Source organism: Vitis vinifera, chromosome 1, assembly GCF_030704535.1.
Source record: "Vitis vinifera cultivar Pinot Noir 40024 chromosome 1, ASM3070453v1".
In the NCBI taxonomy this organism is placed as follows: Eukaryota; Viridiplantae; Streptophyta; class Magnoliopsida; order Vitales; family Vitaceae; genus Vitis; species Vitis vinifera.
Window position 1 is genome coordinate 4,725,042 of NC_081805.1, and position 18,184 is coordinate 4,743,225.

An 18,184-nucleotide genomic window follows, 5' to 3' on the forward strand; every position below is an offset into this window, starting at 1 on the left:
AAGTGGGTTCTGCAGACATCACATTTCTGCAGAGCCGAAAATATTTACAAGCGTAGGACGAAGCTCAGTTCAGATGGGCCTCGAAGATGAATTTTTAAGCAATTTGCTTGATACATTCAGCAATTGATAATTTAAAATAAAAAAAATTAGGAAATAGAAAGTAAAACATATATGGTTAAAACTTCAATGCAATTTTAGCATATTTGAACTAGTCATAGGAGCGTTTAATTTCTTTGATGAAGAAGCTGAACACCAAAGATTCATCCAGGTAGAAAAATGTATTGACCATCTAATTGTCTGCAGAACCTACATCTAAGTACCCCGCTATAAATATAAGAGGCAACTTAGGTGAGGGACATATAGACACATACGAATGCCATTGTAGAATATAAAATCCAAATTTCTCAAAACTATAAGGTTATGTTTGAATCCAAAAAAATATTAGAGGAAGTGAAAATGTTAAGAAAAATAATTTTTTATGATTAATTTTATTATAAAAAATATAAAAAATAAATATAATTAAAATTAGTTAGAATTTTACATATTTTTAAATTATATAATTTGAATTTAAATAAATATATAAAAATAAGTCATTAATTTTAGATCTATTTCTTTTTTCTTTTTTTATATTCTCCCACAAAATTTCAGTAACCGAACACAACCTAATAGTTTCCACTGTTTCTTTGAATTTCTCAACTTCAAAATCTCTTGTCTATGAGACCTCAGAGTAATTAATTCCTACCTCTTGGTGACTAGGCCAAGCGCATGGATAGGCACATTGACCCACTTGTAATTGCCTAGGCTAATAGGCCAAGCTCATAGCAATTTTCCTTTTTTATTTTTTAATTTCGTCGTAGGACTTGGTCTCCACAAGGCACTATAACGTATCCCCTAATTTCATTTCATGGAACTTTAATAAAATATCTATTGCTTTCAAGTGGGAACTGGAGAGCAACGTTGCCTAGCTAACTCACAATCCTTCTATATAAGTTCAAGCTAGGTATCTTCTTCCTTCCACCACTGCCCACTGCCTTGTATTAGGATATCGTTTCTTAGTTAATATATAGTTGATTAATTTCCATCTCCAACTACTACTATTATTAGAAAAATATGGCTCTAACTGGCAAGCTAGAGGTTGAAATGGAGATCAATTCACCTGCGGATAAATTCTATAACATCTTCAGGAGGCAAGCACACCACATTCCTAATATCTGCTCAGATAAAGTACACCAAATTGATGTACATGAAGGTGACTGGGAGACTCCAGGCTCCGTCAAGAACTGGGGTTATACTCTTGGTAAGGCAACCACAACTCAAACCCCAAAACCCTAGCACTATTAGTCTGTAAAAAAAAATGATTTTTTTAGTTTTTCTATTTCATTTAATTGTTTTTTTGTTTGGCATTTTCCCCTTTAGAATATTAATTTAACTGCATTAATTCGGAGTTGATCCCATCATGTGGAAGTTTATGCTTCTGTTATGAATACAGCTTTGTATGCCTTCCTTATGTTTAATTCAACCTAAAGCATGTAGAATTGATGGTCAAAGTCTATGGGACCCTTTTTTCATGACCGCCATGCATGGGGCTTTCCCAGGTGACTGCCCGCTACTAAAGGGGCCTAAAGTTTAGGTCCCCCGAGTTAGAACTTAGAAGAGGGATTATGAATGATCAGTGAAGTTGTAAGGTTTTGATCTTCTTAGATATTACCTAGAAAGAGGATTGACTTTACTTGACTTTTACCATATTGATTTAGAGATTGGCGATTGCTTTAAAAGGTTGTGTCAACAGAAGAAAACTTAAAAAATATTAAGAAAAATAAAAAAAATGATTTTGTTTTTATAAAAAAAATCAAATATAATAAAAACGAGTTGAAATTTTATTTATTTTTAAATTAACTTTTATATAGAAGAATTAAAATACGTTAAGTAAATTTGAATCAAAATATAAAAATAATTAATTTCTTAATTTTAAATTTATTATTTTTCTTTTAACTTCTTTTTTGTTTTTTCATTTTCTTTTCTTTTGTATTTTCTTCAAATTTTTTTAGAACCAAATATAGTCATTATGAAAAGATGGGCCACGAAGTGACTACGCATGTCAATTTGCTTGAGATTTCGCAATCTAGTAGTTTCAAAATACTATGCTTAACCCCTTGTTTTGGTTTGAAATTACTAGGAGGGACTTCTATGAGCCTTAAAGAGACTGTGGAATCAGTAGATGATGAAAACAAGTCAATCACTTTCAAGGTTGTGGATGGAGAGATCATGAACCATTTCAAGTGCTTCAAGTCCAACTTGCAAGTAAAAGCAAAGGATGAGGGCAGCTTGGTGAAATGGAGTCTGGAATATGAGAAAGTAAATAAGGATGTCCCAAATCCTGATGCTTACCTGGAGTTCGCAGTTAATGTTACTAAAGATATTGAAAGCCACTACCTCAAGGCATGACACCAAGGCCATGTGGTATCCTCGGTAGTATTACTTCAATAACGCTGGTGTTTGTAATTTGGTTGAGTTGTATGCTTTACCAGGAGTGGCCTTGTGATTGGCTGGTTTCTTTTGTAAAGGCATTATCATATATGATGTAAATACTGTACCTTAAATAAAAAGAAAATCAGCAAAGACCCTCCTTTTTAATGTGGATAATTGCTTTTAATGTCACCTTTGTTGATCGGTTTACAAGACAAGAGTTAACAAGTAGTCCCTATTTATTAAATATAAGAATTTTCTGTATCCATTAATCATCATCAGTAAGCTAATAAAATGGCTGATATTTTTCTTAATAAAAACAGCAACAGTTACTGAGTTTATATATAGGACACCAGTTGCAGATTAGATTTCTTTGGCTTGATTGTGATCTTTCTACATGTTGGAAAAATATTGTCATTTGGTATTTAATATCAAATTTTAAAAATAATATTTAAGATATGAAGAAAAAAACATACAATGATTCATATTTTTAACTTTAATATGATTTAAAGTTCATCGAGTAACCGTTTTGAAATCATTCACCCTTGATCTTCACTTTCCTAGTCTCCCTTTACACGTTCCTTAGTGGTGAGTATGAAAATGATTCCATTGAATTGTAAGAATGGAAAGAGGGATAAAAAATTCTTCTATTTATAAGCATAGAATGATTCTTCTTATCAGTGAACCATTAACTAAATACTTTAAACATATTATTAATTAATAATAATAATAATAATAATTATTATTAGAAAATAAATTTCATAAATATTATAAATTTAAAAAAGAATCTAATTTAATTCTTAAAAAATTTATGCATGAAATTTTTATATTATTTTTAATTGTTTTCTAAGGGTTATTTTAAGAAATTATTATACAAACATATAAAATAATTAAAAATAAAACAATAGATATAAAAATTATTTTTAAAAATATTAAAAATAAATTCAAAATATTTTAAGTTGCCAAACAAATTTTTTATTCTACAAAAATCAGAGATAGTTTTCAAAATCTCTTTTAAAAAACTATTTTTCAGAATTATTTTAAAAAATAGTTACCAAACAAGCCCTAAAAGATTTATATATATATATATATATGAAATTAAAAAAATATCAAATAATAAAAATTCAAACAATGGTAAGGGTGTCACTAATGATCGGTTTGGATTTAAACTAACATTTTTTTATATTGAGTAATTTATTTTTTATTCTATATATTAGAAAATTGAATTTAAATGTAACTTTTTCAAATAAAATAGTTAGATCACACTTGATATATAGTAATAATTTTTTAAAAACTAATGGTCATAATTTAAAAAAATGATGAAAAAAAAATCTCAAATATATTGCATATGAATGTATATATTTAGTTTTATACAACATGTTAGACATATATTAGTTATTAACTTATTATAATCTACTAAAATATTAATTCTATACGAGGGGATTAGATTTCTCATTGTTGATTTTATAACCCTCATTGTGGGATTATAAAATGTCATTGCAATCACTCCCAATTTAGTCTATGCAAATCAAATATAGAAATGCAATTTATCTCTGTCACAATTTGTTACACAATAATGATAATGGATAATAAATAAATAAATAAATAAAATTAAAGAACACACATTTATGTATAAAACTTTAGATGAGAAAAATCATGGATAAGGAAAATGAATATCCAATATATCAAAAGATTGGTATAAAAGATGAGAAATATAAACAACTATGATAAAAATATAATCATCATAACCTTAAAATTATGTGAAAGTAATTAACAAAGTAGGTCCATACATAAGGACAAAGAGCCCCCTCAAAGGTATCAATGGTGGGGGTGTGGGGTGTGGGATCGGATCAAATTCCAACGTTATCAATGGTAGGCTAGGGGATCGGATCAAATAGAATTTGGATCGCCAAACCTTAATACATTTTATGCTTTTTCTTATTGGTTTAGATTTATGATAATCTCCTCCACCAGCAAAATAAAGTTATACCGGAGGATTTTCTTTGTTTTGGCTGTCACACTTTCACTTCTTTGCTAATAGCCTAACATCAAATGAGAAAATAGAGACATTTTAAAAATGAGAACAAATTCTCGAGGATTTAGTTGTCTGCCACTAGACTATAAAAAATGCTTTCCTGTTATTTTACCCCCTAAAATAAGTTTGATACAATGCATCTATTTTCTGGCTCCGACAATGTTTAAGAATACATCAACCGACCTCAAACCACATTATTTCGGTTTGAAAAGAAGGCTTTATTATGTCAGTATGGCTGCTAAGAAGACTTTTGGAATATAATAAAACAAGTCCAGCGAGTTGATGGTTTGGAATCGAGAGATCATGAATGATTTCCCTACTTTAGAGTCAATAATTAAGTGGAATGTGAGAAGGTGAATGAGGATGGCCCGGGATCCAATGCTTACTAAACTATTGAAGATCACCTTCCTGAGGCATAATTCCATTACTTTTCATCGACGCTGCGATGCTATAAAAGAATATTATAAAAATGCAAGGGTAATGAAATATTGTACAGCCTTTACCGTATTGAAGAACGTGGACTGATTGCTAGGGTACCCAACACCCACCATAATTCCCACACCAACTCCCAACCAACCCGATCACGTAGGGCCTCACATGGCCTCATTATCATTTATGTGGAAAGATAATGCTAAACTATATACGGGATGGCCATTCTACCAGCCAACCTGTAATGATTTTGATAAAAGTATACTAAAAATAGAAGGAGAAATTAAGTTATCATTTGATAACGGTTTTTAAAAATTGTTTTTAATATTTTATAAAATAAAATTTTATTTAGAAATACAAAATATTTTTAACTTATTTTTAATATTTTATATGTATATATATATATATAAAGAGAGAGCGCTTTATTTTTAATTATTTTTCATATTTATATAATTATTTTTTAAAACAATTTCAAAAAAACAAGTGAAAATAACTAAAAAAATATTCTTTGAGATAAAGATCAAAAAACATAAAATAGTTTTTTTTATTATCAAACATGTTTTATGTTTTCTAATCTGTGTTTTTTTAATTTGTTTTTTGTTTTCAAATCTTAAGATCACTTAATTTTTTAGGGTTTTTTTTAAGAAATAATTATATAAATATATAAAATAATTAAAAATAAAATATTAGACATAAAAATTATTTTTAAAACATATTTAAAAATATTAAAAACAAGTTTAAAATATTTTAAGTTATAAAATAAGCTTTTTTTTTTTTACAAGAATCATAAAATAATTTTTAAAAACTATTTTAAAATATTATTTTTGAAAATAATTATCAAACCCCTTATTTTCTATTCTCAAAAAATGTTTTTTAATTATCAAATGTGGTGTCTATTTAAATTTAAGATTTTAAATTTTAAATTTAGTTATTTCCAAGTTATGATCTCTTGATATTATTTCAACCTATTATTTATTTATTTGTTTGTTTTTCACATAAATAAACTAAAATTCAATTGTATAACCCAGTATGAATCACGTGGGCCCTTAGTGAGGCTGGCTACAACTAAATCAACGTTCTTTTGATAATCGATTGCCTATGAAAGAAATCATCACGCCTTACACACAATAGAATAAATTAATAAGAAAGTAAGAAGATTAGAAAGAAAAGCATCTTAGAGGAAGGGTTTTTTTTTTTTTAACTTCTTGGTGGTGACACTGGATGGGCTTTTGATAATTGTACGACGAATTTAAAATTAATGTTTTAAAATACGGTATTAAAAAATATTTTCAAATTTATGGTACTTTTTACCACTTTGAAACATGTTTCTTAAAAAAGCATATTTCATCGTTTTTATATTAATGATACACATTCAAAAAAAAAAAAATTAAAGGTGTCTTTTTGAAATATATTTTTCATAATTTTTATATCAATAACACACATTAAAAAATTTTGAATTTATATTAAAAGTGTCTCTTCAAAAAACACATTTTATAATTCCATAAAATTAAATTTATATTAAAAGTGTCTTTTAAAGATATACTTTTTACAATTTTCATATCAGTTATATAGTGAAAAAATTGAATTTATATTAAACATATTTCTTTAAAAGACATTTTCTACAATTTCATAAAATTAAATTTATATTAAAGGTATCTCTTTCAATAATTTTTGTATCAATCATCCATTGAAATAATTGAATTTATACTAAAAATATCTTTTTAAAAGACACCATCCATAATTTCATAAAATTAAATTTATATTGAAATGTTTCTCTTTATACTTTTAATATAAATTTAATTTTTTTATAGGTGATTAATATAAAAATTATGAAAAGTATTTATTTAAAAAATATTTATTATAAATTCAATTTTATAGAATTATAAAGACGTCTTCAACGTAAATTCAATTATTTTTTCAATGTGTAATTGATATGAACATTATGAAAAATGTCCTTCAAAAGACACTTTTAGTATAAATTTGATTTTATGGTATTATTAAAAGTATATTTCTTTAATATAAATTCAATTTTTTAACATGTATAACTAATGAAAAATTATAAAAAAATTATATTTTGAAGAGATATCTTTAATATAAATTCAATTTTTTAACATGTATAACTAATGAAAAATTATAAAAAAAATTATATTTTGAAGAGATATCTTTAATATAAATTCAATTTTATAGAATTATAAAAGATATCTATTGAAAAAATACTTTTAACATGTATCATTGATATGAAAAATATAGAAAATATCTTTTCAAAAAACACTTTTTAAAATGGTAAAAAGTACCATAAATTTATCAAAAGTTTTATAACTATCATAGAAATTTTTTTCAAAAGTTCCATTTTTTAATAATTATTTTTTTAAATAGCCGTACAAGTTATATAAAAAAAAACCCGATACTCCATAAAATGTGATCAAGTAGGATTTGCATCATGCAACCTCATACAAATAATAAAAAGCATAAATCACTTGAAACTTGAAAGTGATTGGAATTTGGCAGACTCTAGCTAGCTAGGTTGCCATAAATGACATGGGTCAGTGGCCGACACCCACCAAACCCAGCACTTAATAATATAATTAATATACTATTATTATAGAACCATCGTTTTCAGGATAGGGAGCATCAAATTAACCTCCCCAAGTCAAACTGCACAATTTGTTTCATCGAAATCGAATATCTAATAATGAATGATTATGGGTGAGATTGCAATCCGCCAATCCTTTGCCTAGCTCTTTGAAAATCAATGATGATGCTTAGTATTAATATTTTATTTATCTTTTTAATATGAAAATAAAAATATCAAAATAATTTTAAACTTTTTTCGTGGAGATAATGCTCCCCAGTTAAGCTGCTTATAAGGTATAAATTAATAATAACCTTTTAATTTTAATAAAAGCAATTTGATACATATCACATCTTAATTCACTTGAGTAATAACTATTTAAGATTGGATTTAGGTTAACTTAGATTAATTAGATTGTATTCAGGTTAATTAAACCATAATCATATTATTATCAACAATTTCTCACAACTATCCTATTTTTAATATGAATTATTCCTAGTTCTCAAATTATTGTTTAGGTAGTTTTATTATCTTAAAAAACATCTTTTTTTGTCATTGGTTCTGCATGGTTATTAAATAAGAAAATTATAATTATCTTATCAACTAATTTGAAGACTTTTCACAAATTCATACTTTAAAAACCTCTTTCTTTGTCGTGGGTCCCTACATGGTTATTAAATAATAAAATTGTAATAATTTTATCAATTAATTTGAAGACTTTTCACAAATTTATACAATACTAGTTATCGGAAATGTGTCACAAAGAAGATGCCAAGCTAAAAGCAAATCATGATTCATTATTTTTTTTCCCAATTGGAGCTCGATGACCCAATCCGAATGCATTAACATCAAAATTAGTGTTTTATACTATTTTCAATGAACCTTGTCAACATGATCGTGAAATGATTTATGATTATTTTCAATAAACCTTTCATCGAAACTATGTGTAGAACTGCATGAATAAATAAGAAATTTTCATAGTTACAGATTTGCATTATCTCACTCTATATGATTTTATATAGTTTTTTTTTTAATACTTCTGCAACATTTCTTTAGAAAAAATATTGTATCAATAAATTCAGTAATTTTCATCAATTTCAATCTTATAATTAAATGATACTTCTGTCATGTATATCACCATACGTGTCACACTTCATTCAAGATCAGGTTGATTAGTCATGTATACCTGCTCCATTAATAAAGTATTAAGTTTTTATTTTATTTTATTAAAATAATAAATAAATAATATAATTTTTTTTTATTAGAGGTAGTTAGGTATCATTAAATGATTTGTTGTCCTGCCATGTCCCCAATTAATAATTTTATACTTTTCATTTTTTTCAAAGGATTTAAAATATAAAATATTAAAGATAAAATATCTGAAAGTACCGCTTCCATACCCAATCAAATTTTAAATCTAAATTATTGACATGTGAGTGAAATTTGGACTATTAAATAAAAAGTGAAAAAAAAATAAAATAATAAATAATTAAAAATGTTCCTGCAAGGAGATGTGACTAAGGTTAAAAAAGGAGGGGATAAGGAGCGGCTAGGAATATGTAAACAAAATTCAAATAATTAAAAAACGAAATGATAACTTCTCAATGAAATTGAATGTTTCAGTTCTAAAATCCAAAACAAAAACTATAGTGAAAGAAAAATTTGAGAAAATATAGCATGGTCTTCTCTTTAATGATTGATAAATATTTATATATAAATAAAGTTTATTTTCCATTATAATTTAGATTAGTCGAGTCTTGTTTTCTACTCAAATTCAAACTTCACATTTTGTTATAATTTAATCTAATAATAATTGTTTTCACAAGACAAGCTGAAGTTATCCATTAAAATACAACTTTTAATTAATAGTTTAAAAAATAAGATAAATTTGAAAATAATTTTAAAATTTAATAAGTATATATATTTTTAAATAGCATTTTTTTTTTTAAATTGCCAAATCTATGCTCAGAAAAGATCCACAAAAGTTGATCAACAAAAGATACCGAACAGGAAGTAGATGATAATCCATTATTTTCTTCTTTATTAAAGTTTGACAACCCAATCTGAATTCATTAACGTGAAAAGCAGTGTTGTATGCTCATTTTCAATGAACCTTGTCAACATGCACGTCAAAAACAATGATTTATTAACTACGTACATGTAGAATTCCATGGGAAAAAAAAAAATACAATTAAGGCCTTGGGAGATGAATAAAAGCTTAACCTAAAATTCAAAATTCTCAAAACCATGTTTTTTCACACCAAAATGTTTCATCCAGCCAACCTAAGACCGATTGAATCCTCCCTCTAAAGCACATTGCCCAAGATTACAGGCAACGTAGTAATTACCTAAGCAAGTACGTCAGAATCATAGCAATTTTTACCAAAGTGGGTATCGGGAAGGAGCTTTGCCTAATTCATTCTTCGACAAGGTTATCTACTTCCTCTCGTCACTGCCTTCTGTTTGAATCATTTGTAGTTAGTTTTATCAATCCAGCTAGTGTTATTATCAGAAAAACATGGCTCTAACTGCTAAAGTGGAGACTGAAACAGAGATCAAAGCACCTGCTGATAAGTTCTTTAAACTCTTCAGGAGCCAAGCACACCACCTTCCTAATATCTGCTCCGATAAAATACACAAAATCGAGGTACATGAAGGTGACTGGGAGACTCAGGGCTCCGTCAAGCATTGGAGTTACACCATTGGTATGACATGCAACTCAAACTAAGAACCCCAAAACACTAGCGTTATATTCTGTTAATTAAAATAATTTTTGATGTTTTTGTTTCATTTCATTGTTGTTTTCTTCTCCTTTCAATTATTCTTTTAGAATAATAAACGCATGCGTCTTTGTACATTTTTTTTCTTGCAAATAAGTGATCGGGTCTGGGCCGCTAGTGACTATGATGGTTCTTAGTAATGTACATGACATCTAATAATAGCTTCAACATATTCCAATTATGTTTAACCTCACATTTTGGTTTTAACTAGGTGGGAATTCTCAGAGTATTAAAGAGACTGTGGAATCAATAGATGAAGAAAACAGGTCCATCACGTTCAAGGTTTTGGATGGGGAGGTGCTGAAAGAATACAAGAGCTACAAGTTCACCGCACAAGCGATACCAAAGGGGGAGGGCAGCTTGGTGATATGGACCATCGAATATGAGAAGGCAAGTGAGGGTGGCCCAGATCCCCATAACTACCTAGAGTTTGCAGTTAATATCACCAAAGATATCGAAAGTCACCTTCTCAATGCATAACACCAAGGTCATATCTACCCTTTGCTAGTATCTCGCTCGTAAATAAAGTTTGGACCTTGGAAGTCCATCTACGTACGATCTCTATCTTTCAATAAACGCAAATTCCAGGTGTGGACTTGGTGATTAATGCCGAGAAGATAAACTAGGTTTGCCTTGGTTATTTGTGCAATAATATTAGTGCATGAGTGTGATTGATTGTATGCTATCTTGTCCGGGAGTTGCTTTGTGTCTTTTGTAATGGGATTACTACATGTAATGTGAAGACTATATGATGCATGGGGAAATAAATTAAGTGAAAACTTCCATGGGCTCCATCATGAGGAGCCTTTGAGTAAGTCCACAAGCCTACATTCTTGCATTCTAGTCACATGTGTCAAAATCAGTCTCTACAAATTAAAGTCTTATTCATTGAAAGGGCAAAATCCCACTTTACACATAATCTAAATAATTTAACTAAAATCTAATAAGTATATCTCTCTTTATATGTATGTACCATCCCAACTTTTAAATTTAGGGATATTTATGTAATTTAAAATTTTAAAAAGAATATTTTAGGGATATTTACAAAGATAAATGAAATAATTTTGGTTCTGATAACCATTATCTTTCTCTCATTTTGATTTCTCTGTGTTATACAAAAAATGAAAAGATAAACTAGAGAGAAAAAAATTATACAATGGTTTGTAGAGAACTTTGATTCGAAAAGTTAGAAAATTCTAAAATTCACCCACTATCTTTGATATCATTTTGGTTTCTCCGCATTATCAAAAAATAAAGGACAAAAATAAACTGGGGAAAAAACTATACAAAGTTCTCGGAGAACTTCGATTTGAAGAGTTAAAAAAGAAGAATTTTTTGCATTTGTTTTATTTTAAAATTCAAGGTAAGTTCTTCACATGTAATTTCTCTCTGGATTTCTATTATATATTAATTATGAGGATAGTAGAATAATAATAATAATAATAATAATAAACAAAAACTAGTTATTAGTGACCTTGATCAATAGAGGAATTGTGAACCTTTATTATCTTTGTTCGGAGTAGTTAACGATGCGATGTAATGTTAGCCAATAAAGATGTTATTAGCCTTGATATACATTGATTTAAAAATATCCTTTTAAAACTAGTTATTAGTGACCTTGGTCAACAGAGAGGATAAGTTGTCAACCTTTATTACCCTTGTTAGGAGTAGTGCACGATGTAATGTAACCTTAGTCATTGAGGATGTTATTAGTCTTTGATATATCATTGATTGAAAATTGTCTTGTCCACCAATAAGAAGAAAGAAGGCTAGCCACCAAGTACTAGTCTTAGTATTTTGGCACAATATTATTACTAGCGAGTCAAAGTGAAATATTTGCTAATAAAACTTTTTTAATATGAATTGAGTATGCAAAATGTATTATTTAATTCTATCTTTAAATTGAAAGTGCTTAATTTTTCAAAAACAATGAATTTGATTATTGAATCAAATGAGTTTACATGCTCATGGGCTTTTATAAAGATGTGGTATTTTCCAAAATTTTATCATATATAATAATTGATCTTCCTTACACTAACTTTTATCATTGAGCCATTGAGTTCACTTTTCTCTTTATTCTCCTTTTCAATTATATATGATATAAGGAGGGATGAGATAAGAAAAGTATTTTTATTAGAAACAACTTTGGAATTGATTTATTTTTAAGATTATTTATCAGATTGAATTCAATTATAATTTCTAAACTTCTTTTTTAAGAATTTGAGAAAATTAAATTAATTATTGAGATATTTTAATTAGTTTTAAATTTGTTACTTAAAGTCGTTCACATGTTGGATTCTAATATTTGATACGTGAAACTAGCATGAAGGGCTTGACCTCCCGATTTGGGGCGTTGCAGCTGACTTTGTAGGTGCCTTTAGATTACAGAATTATTAATCAACCTACCAATCTTCAAAGCAATCTAGGATGCAATATGGTTTTGTGATTTAAGATCAAGTGGACGCTTCATTTATTATGTCTTCAAAAAAACATTTTGGGCCTCAATTCGAGATTATCAGATATGGATTCTAACAGTTGCTTCCAATCATGTAGGAGAAATCAAATCAGTGTCACAGAAATCGCTACCATTGTGGTACCTACAAAAAAAGAAGAGACTCCTTCCCTTAATATTGAAATTTATCTGAAGCTATGCAGTAAATAAATGCCCCATTTTGTGCGTCATAATGGGGGATCACATTCAGAATCTTCTGCACATGCAAATTAAAATCAAAATCAAGCCATTGGCCTATCACATTACCATTTTTGGCCCTTTTTTTTTTGGCGTGCAACCACAGTATCCAACTTTTATTGAAAACGCCACATCATTAGAAAATTAAATTCCCGTATTTATAAAGCTTATGCCAAATTTTTTGTTTATTAGATCTTCGGCCACATGAAATTCAGTACCAATCACAAACATTCGTTGTCCAACCTTGATATTCACTAGGATAGAGATAGAGTACCCATATATGAACAGTGCACCATACCTTCCGTAAGATGATTGGAAGAGTGTGGGCTATGTCAAGCTCCGGACTTATTGTATAGGTAACGCAACGCTAACCATTATTTCCTTATATCATTTGGTGTTGAGATATTAGGAATGTTTACATATTAGGAAAGTTGAGATATTATGAATATTGAGATATTAGGAAAGTTGAGATATTAGGATATTAATTGTTATTTCCTTATGTTATTCTTTCCTTGTATCATTCTTTCCCATTCTTAGAATGACGATACCCTTTATATATATTCTGTACATGAACGAATGAAAAGATGAATGAAAAAACTATCATTTATCAATTTGAACATGGTATCAGAGCCATGAAACTGAAATCCTGGATATTTTGTCGCTATGGTAGTCCGATAGCGATCAACCATCCTAAGACAAGCCCTAATATTGATAAGTCAACCTTTAAATGCACTCACTGCAATAAGACTGATCCCACTAGTCTAGATATCCCACAATTTCAAAGCAACGACTCTTGGTATGATCAAGAAAAAAATGAGGAACCGAGGGTTTGAACCATGAACCTTTAAATCATGTTTAGGTTATCAACACTTTGTTATTAATGATAATAATCGTGATCAACAGAAGAAGGATTCCAAGAAAACCTCGACTGCAACTATTGCCGAAATAAAAACAGAGGCTAATGTTGCTGAGAAAGCCTCTGCATTGGTAGCCGTTACAGATCATGGTGGTAAGTTTTTAAATACTTTTACACCTGTTATTAATAGTGCATGGATAATTGATTCTAGTGCTACAGATCATATGACTTTTGATTCTAGACAGGTTTCAACCCTTAGACATTCCTCACAAAAAATTGTTTCCACAGCCAATGGTAACACAACCCCAGTCATTAGGGAAGGATCCTTAACTCTTACTGATACTTTGAATTTGGATTCTATTTTAGTTGTTCCATCTTTAGATTACAATCTTTTGTCAGTTTCTCAAATCACTGCAACTTTATCTTGTATTGTCATTTTTTGGTCTGAATTTTGTGTGATTAAGGACATCCAAACAAGACAGACGATTGGTTGTGGTATTAAGTGGGGAAAACTCTATTACTTGGACTTGCAGTCAAAGGATTCAAATAAGTTGCAACAAGCCTTGATGGCAGATGAATCTGAGGGAGAGAAGAAAAAATCTAAAATTTGGTTGTGGCATCGACGTTTGGGACATGCTTCCTTTGGTTATTTAAAAAAATTGTTTCCTAGTTTGTTTGCAAAGAGTGATATTTCTGGTTTCCGTTGTGATATTTGTGAATTGGCTAAAAGCCATCGTGCTTCGTTTCCGTTAATTTTAAATAAAAGTCTGTTTCCTTTTATGGTTATACATTTTGATGTTTGGGGCCCATCCAAAGTCCCAACTTTAAGTGGCTCACGTTGGTTTGTTACTTTTATTGATGATTGTACCAGAATGACATGATTATGCTTGATGAAGACCAAAGATGAAGTGAACTTGTCGTTTCAAAATTTTCATAAAGTGATTGAAACTCAGTACAATGCAAAGGTTCGGGTTCTACGTAGTGATAATGGTGGAGAATATCAAAGTTCTGATCTTCAAAAGTATTTGGAAGGACATGACATCATTCATCAAACTACTTGTTCCAATACACCCCAGCAAAATGGAGTCACTGAACGAAAAAATCGGCACTTGTTAGAGGTTGTTCGTGCTTCCTTGATAGCAGCAAAAACACCGATATCTTATTGGGGAGAAGTAATCACATCTGCCGCATACTTGATCAATCGGGTACCTTCTAACTCAATTAACTTTCAAACACCACTCCAAGCTCTTACTAATGTCGTAGTTGCCCCAACCGTCCCAAATCTACCTCCTCGTGTTTTTTGTTGTGTGGCATTTGTGCATCTACACAAGCACCAACGCACCAAGTTAACTTCTCATGCATTACAATGTGTGTTTGTTGGATATGCATTGCAGAAAAAAAAAGGGATATCGATGTTACCATCCTCCAACTCGACAAATGTATATTACAATGTATGTGGTGTTTCATGAAGATTCGATGTATTTTTCATCTGAGTCTGAACTTCAGGGGGAGTACCATAAGGAAATTCAGACTCTCGATTATGATCATCATATATCTGAGGAAGATGAATCTGGACAATCTGAACTAGTGAACCAGGAAGTGGGTGAGTTGGATATGAGTGGTCAACAATTTGGGTCCGAAGATGTCTTCACTGAAATACCAAACCAATCGTCGTCTGTTGAGGGTGTTCTTAATTTGGAACCTGATTCATTCATGAAACGGTTACCACACCGTCATAATAGAGGTATTCCTAAACCCACATATGAACCTGAATTGTCTACCAAAGTCAAATATCCCATGAGCAACTATGTGTCTAACCATCGTTTGTCTGAATCAAACAAGTCATTTGTAAATCAATTATCTACTGTAGCTATTCCTAACAGTGTGCAGAAAGCCTTAGCTGATCCAAGGTGGAAAGCAGCCATGAATGAAGAGATGAAATCATTGCAGAAGAATGAAACATGGGAACTCGTAGAATGTCCACCAAGAAAGAAGCCAGTTGGGTGTCGTTGGATCTATACTGTGAAGTATAAGGCAGATGGTAGTATTGAACGATTTAAAGCAAGACTGGTAGCAAAAGGGTACACTCAAACTTATGGAATTGACTACACAGAGACATTTGCACCTGTAGCTAAGATCAACACAGTTCGAGTATTACTGTCTTTAGCTGCAAACCTAGATTGGCCATTACAACAATTTGATGTGAAAAATGTCTTTCTGCATGGCGAGTTATCTGAAGAAGTATATATGGATCTTCCACCAGGATGCATGGTGTTAGAAAAGCAATGTTAGAAGGTGTGCAGATTGAAGAAGTCATTGTATGGGTTGAAGCAATCCCCGAGAGTATGGTTTGGAAGGTTCACAAAGTCAATGAGAGCTTTTGGCTATCGTCAAAGTAATTCAGATCACACTTTGTTCCTGAAAAAGTAACAAGGTAAGATTACGACACTCATCGTATATGTGGATGACATGGTAGTTACAGAAAATGATCCTGAAGAAAGAAAAGCTCTGCAAAATTATCTATTTAGAGAATTCGAAATGAAAAATCTAGGTCCTCTAAAATACTTTCTTGGGATTGAAGTTTCTCGATCAAGTGAAGGAATTTTTCTGTCTCAAAGAAAGTATACCTTAGATCTTTTACAGGAGACTGGAATATCGGGATGTCAACCTGTTAATAAACCAATAGAAGAAGGTCTGAAATTGTGTGTTGAGCCTAATCAAGTATCAACCGATAAGGGAAGATACCAGAGACTTGTGGGGAGATTAATGTACTTAGCTCATACAAGACCAGATCTTGCTTATGCATTGAGTGTAGTGAGTCAATACATGCATAATCCTGGAGAGCAACATATGAATGCAGTCATGCGTATTTTGAGGTATTTGAAGAATGCTCCTGGGAAGGGAATTTTGTTCGCTAAAAATGTTGATCATCAAAGTATAGAAGTATATACTGATGCTGATTGGGCCGGTGTAGTGGATGATAGGCGATCTACATCTGGTTACTTTACCTTTGTAGGTGGTAATCTTATAACATGGAAAAGTAAGAAGCAAAATGTCGTCGCTCGTTCAAGTGCAGAAGCGGAATTCAGAAGTATGACTCTAAGACTTTGTGAGGCATTATGGTTAAGACTCCTCTTACAGGATTTAGGTTACCTATCTAGGCAACCAATCCGATTATTTTGTGACAATAAAGCCGTGTGTGACATTGCCCATAATTCAGTACAACATGATCGTACAAAGCATGTCGAGGTGGATAGATTCTTCATTAAGGAAAAGTTGGATGATAAGATTGTGGAATTGCCTAATATTCGATCAGAAGATCAATTGGCCGATATCCTTACCAAAGCTGTCTCAAGTCAAGTGTTCTCAAAATTTTTAGACAAGTTGGGCATGTGTGACATCTATGCACCAACTTGAGGAGGAGTGTTAAGATATTAGGAATGCTTTCCTTATATCATTATTTCCTTATATCATTTAGTGTTGAGATATTAGGAATGTTTAGATATTACGAAAGTTGAGATATTAGGATATTAATTGTTATTTCCTTATGTCATTCTTTCCTTGTATCATTCTTTCCCATTCTTAGAATGACGATACCCTCTATATATATTCTGTACATGAACGAATGAAAAGATGAATGAAAAAACTATCATTTATCAATTTGAACAAAGAAAGAAAAGTTCACTCCTCTTTTTCTCGAGTTTTTCATTTGGAGAGAGAGCAATTTATCAGCGTCACATTTTGCGTCCTGTCTTGGCACATCACTTTCAGAATCTGATTTTCTCCGCCATGAAAGTAAAGTCATTGGGTATCACATTCTTGTTTTAGGTCTCCCTGAGTGGGTCTATATAAAAATTTGCCCGTCGAAGATTTTATTTGTTACGCTAGTCTTACTTTTTTTAACCTCCCTGAAATCAAATGGGAAAATGTCACATCATTAATAATGGAGAGACTTTTGTTGGTTGGACTTGGGCTTTTTTATGACTCACCAACTATCACAATTATAGGAGAAATTTGAACTGACCATAGTGATCTTGGTCTACCAAAGAAGGGAGATCAATCAATGTCTAACATGATTCAATTGCTTTACATTCTACTTGCTTCCCATGTGTTTATATTTTGAATATATTTTTTTTATCTTCATTTCATCTTTTTATATTTTGATTTAATTTATTTATTATGGATCAAAATAAAATTACAAGTTTTGAAGTGAACAATAGGAAATGTTATTAGTAAACGACATCTGATTTTAGGTTAGAATTCTGTGATAATATCTTAAATTTATCTGATATTGATTATTATATACGATCATCAATCCAGGTTTGGGTTCTTATAGAAAGTCTTAAAGGATTGGTTA

At 30.2% G+C, this 18,184-nt stretch overlaps 2 protein-coding genes across 2 annotated transcripts; both read left to right on the forward strand.

Annotated features, from left to right (window-relative positions):
• Positions 1-1,014: 1,014 nt before the first annotated feature.
• Positions 1,015-2,658, forward strand: LOC100250786 (MLP-like protein 43). Its single transcript, XM_003631157.4, has 2 exons — positions 1,015-1,297; positions 2,177-2,658. The coding sequence occupies exons 1-2, from the start codon at positions 1,111-1,113 to the stop codon at positions 2,443-2,445; spliced, it is 456 nt and encodes a 151-aa protein (XP_003631205.1). The 5' UTR covers positions 1,015-1,110; the 3' UTR covers positions 2,446-2,658.
• Positions 2,659-10,020: 7,362 nt separating this feature from the next.
• On the forward strand, positions 10,021-10,762 carry LOC100245649 (MLP-like protein 43). The gene is made up of 2 exons (XM_002284480.5): positions 10,021-10,207; positions 10,494-10,762. The coding sequence occupies exons 1-2, from the start codon at positions 10,021-10,023 to the stop codon at positions 10,760-10,762; spliced, it is 456 nt and encodes a 151-aa protein (XP_002284516.1).
• Positions 10,763-18,184: the final 7,422 nt, after the last annotated feature.

Coding starts and splice junctions, on each gene's coding strand:
- LOC100250786 (XM_003631157.4), top strand. CDS start 1,111: ATGGCTCTAACTGGCAAGCTAGAGGTTGAAATGGAGATCAATTCACCT. Junction 1,298..2,176: donor GAACTGGGGTTATACTCTTG/GTAAGGCAACCA, acceptor TGAAATTACTAG/GAGGGACTTCTATGAGCCTT.
- LOC100245649 (XM_002284480.5), top strand. CDS start 10,021: ATGGCTCTAACTGCTAAAGTGGAGACTGAAACAGAGATCAAAGCACCT. Junction 10,208..10,493: donor GCATTGGAGTTACACCATTG/GTATGACATGCA, acceptor GGTTTTAACTAG/GTGGGAATTCTCAGAGTATT.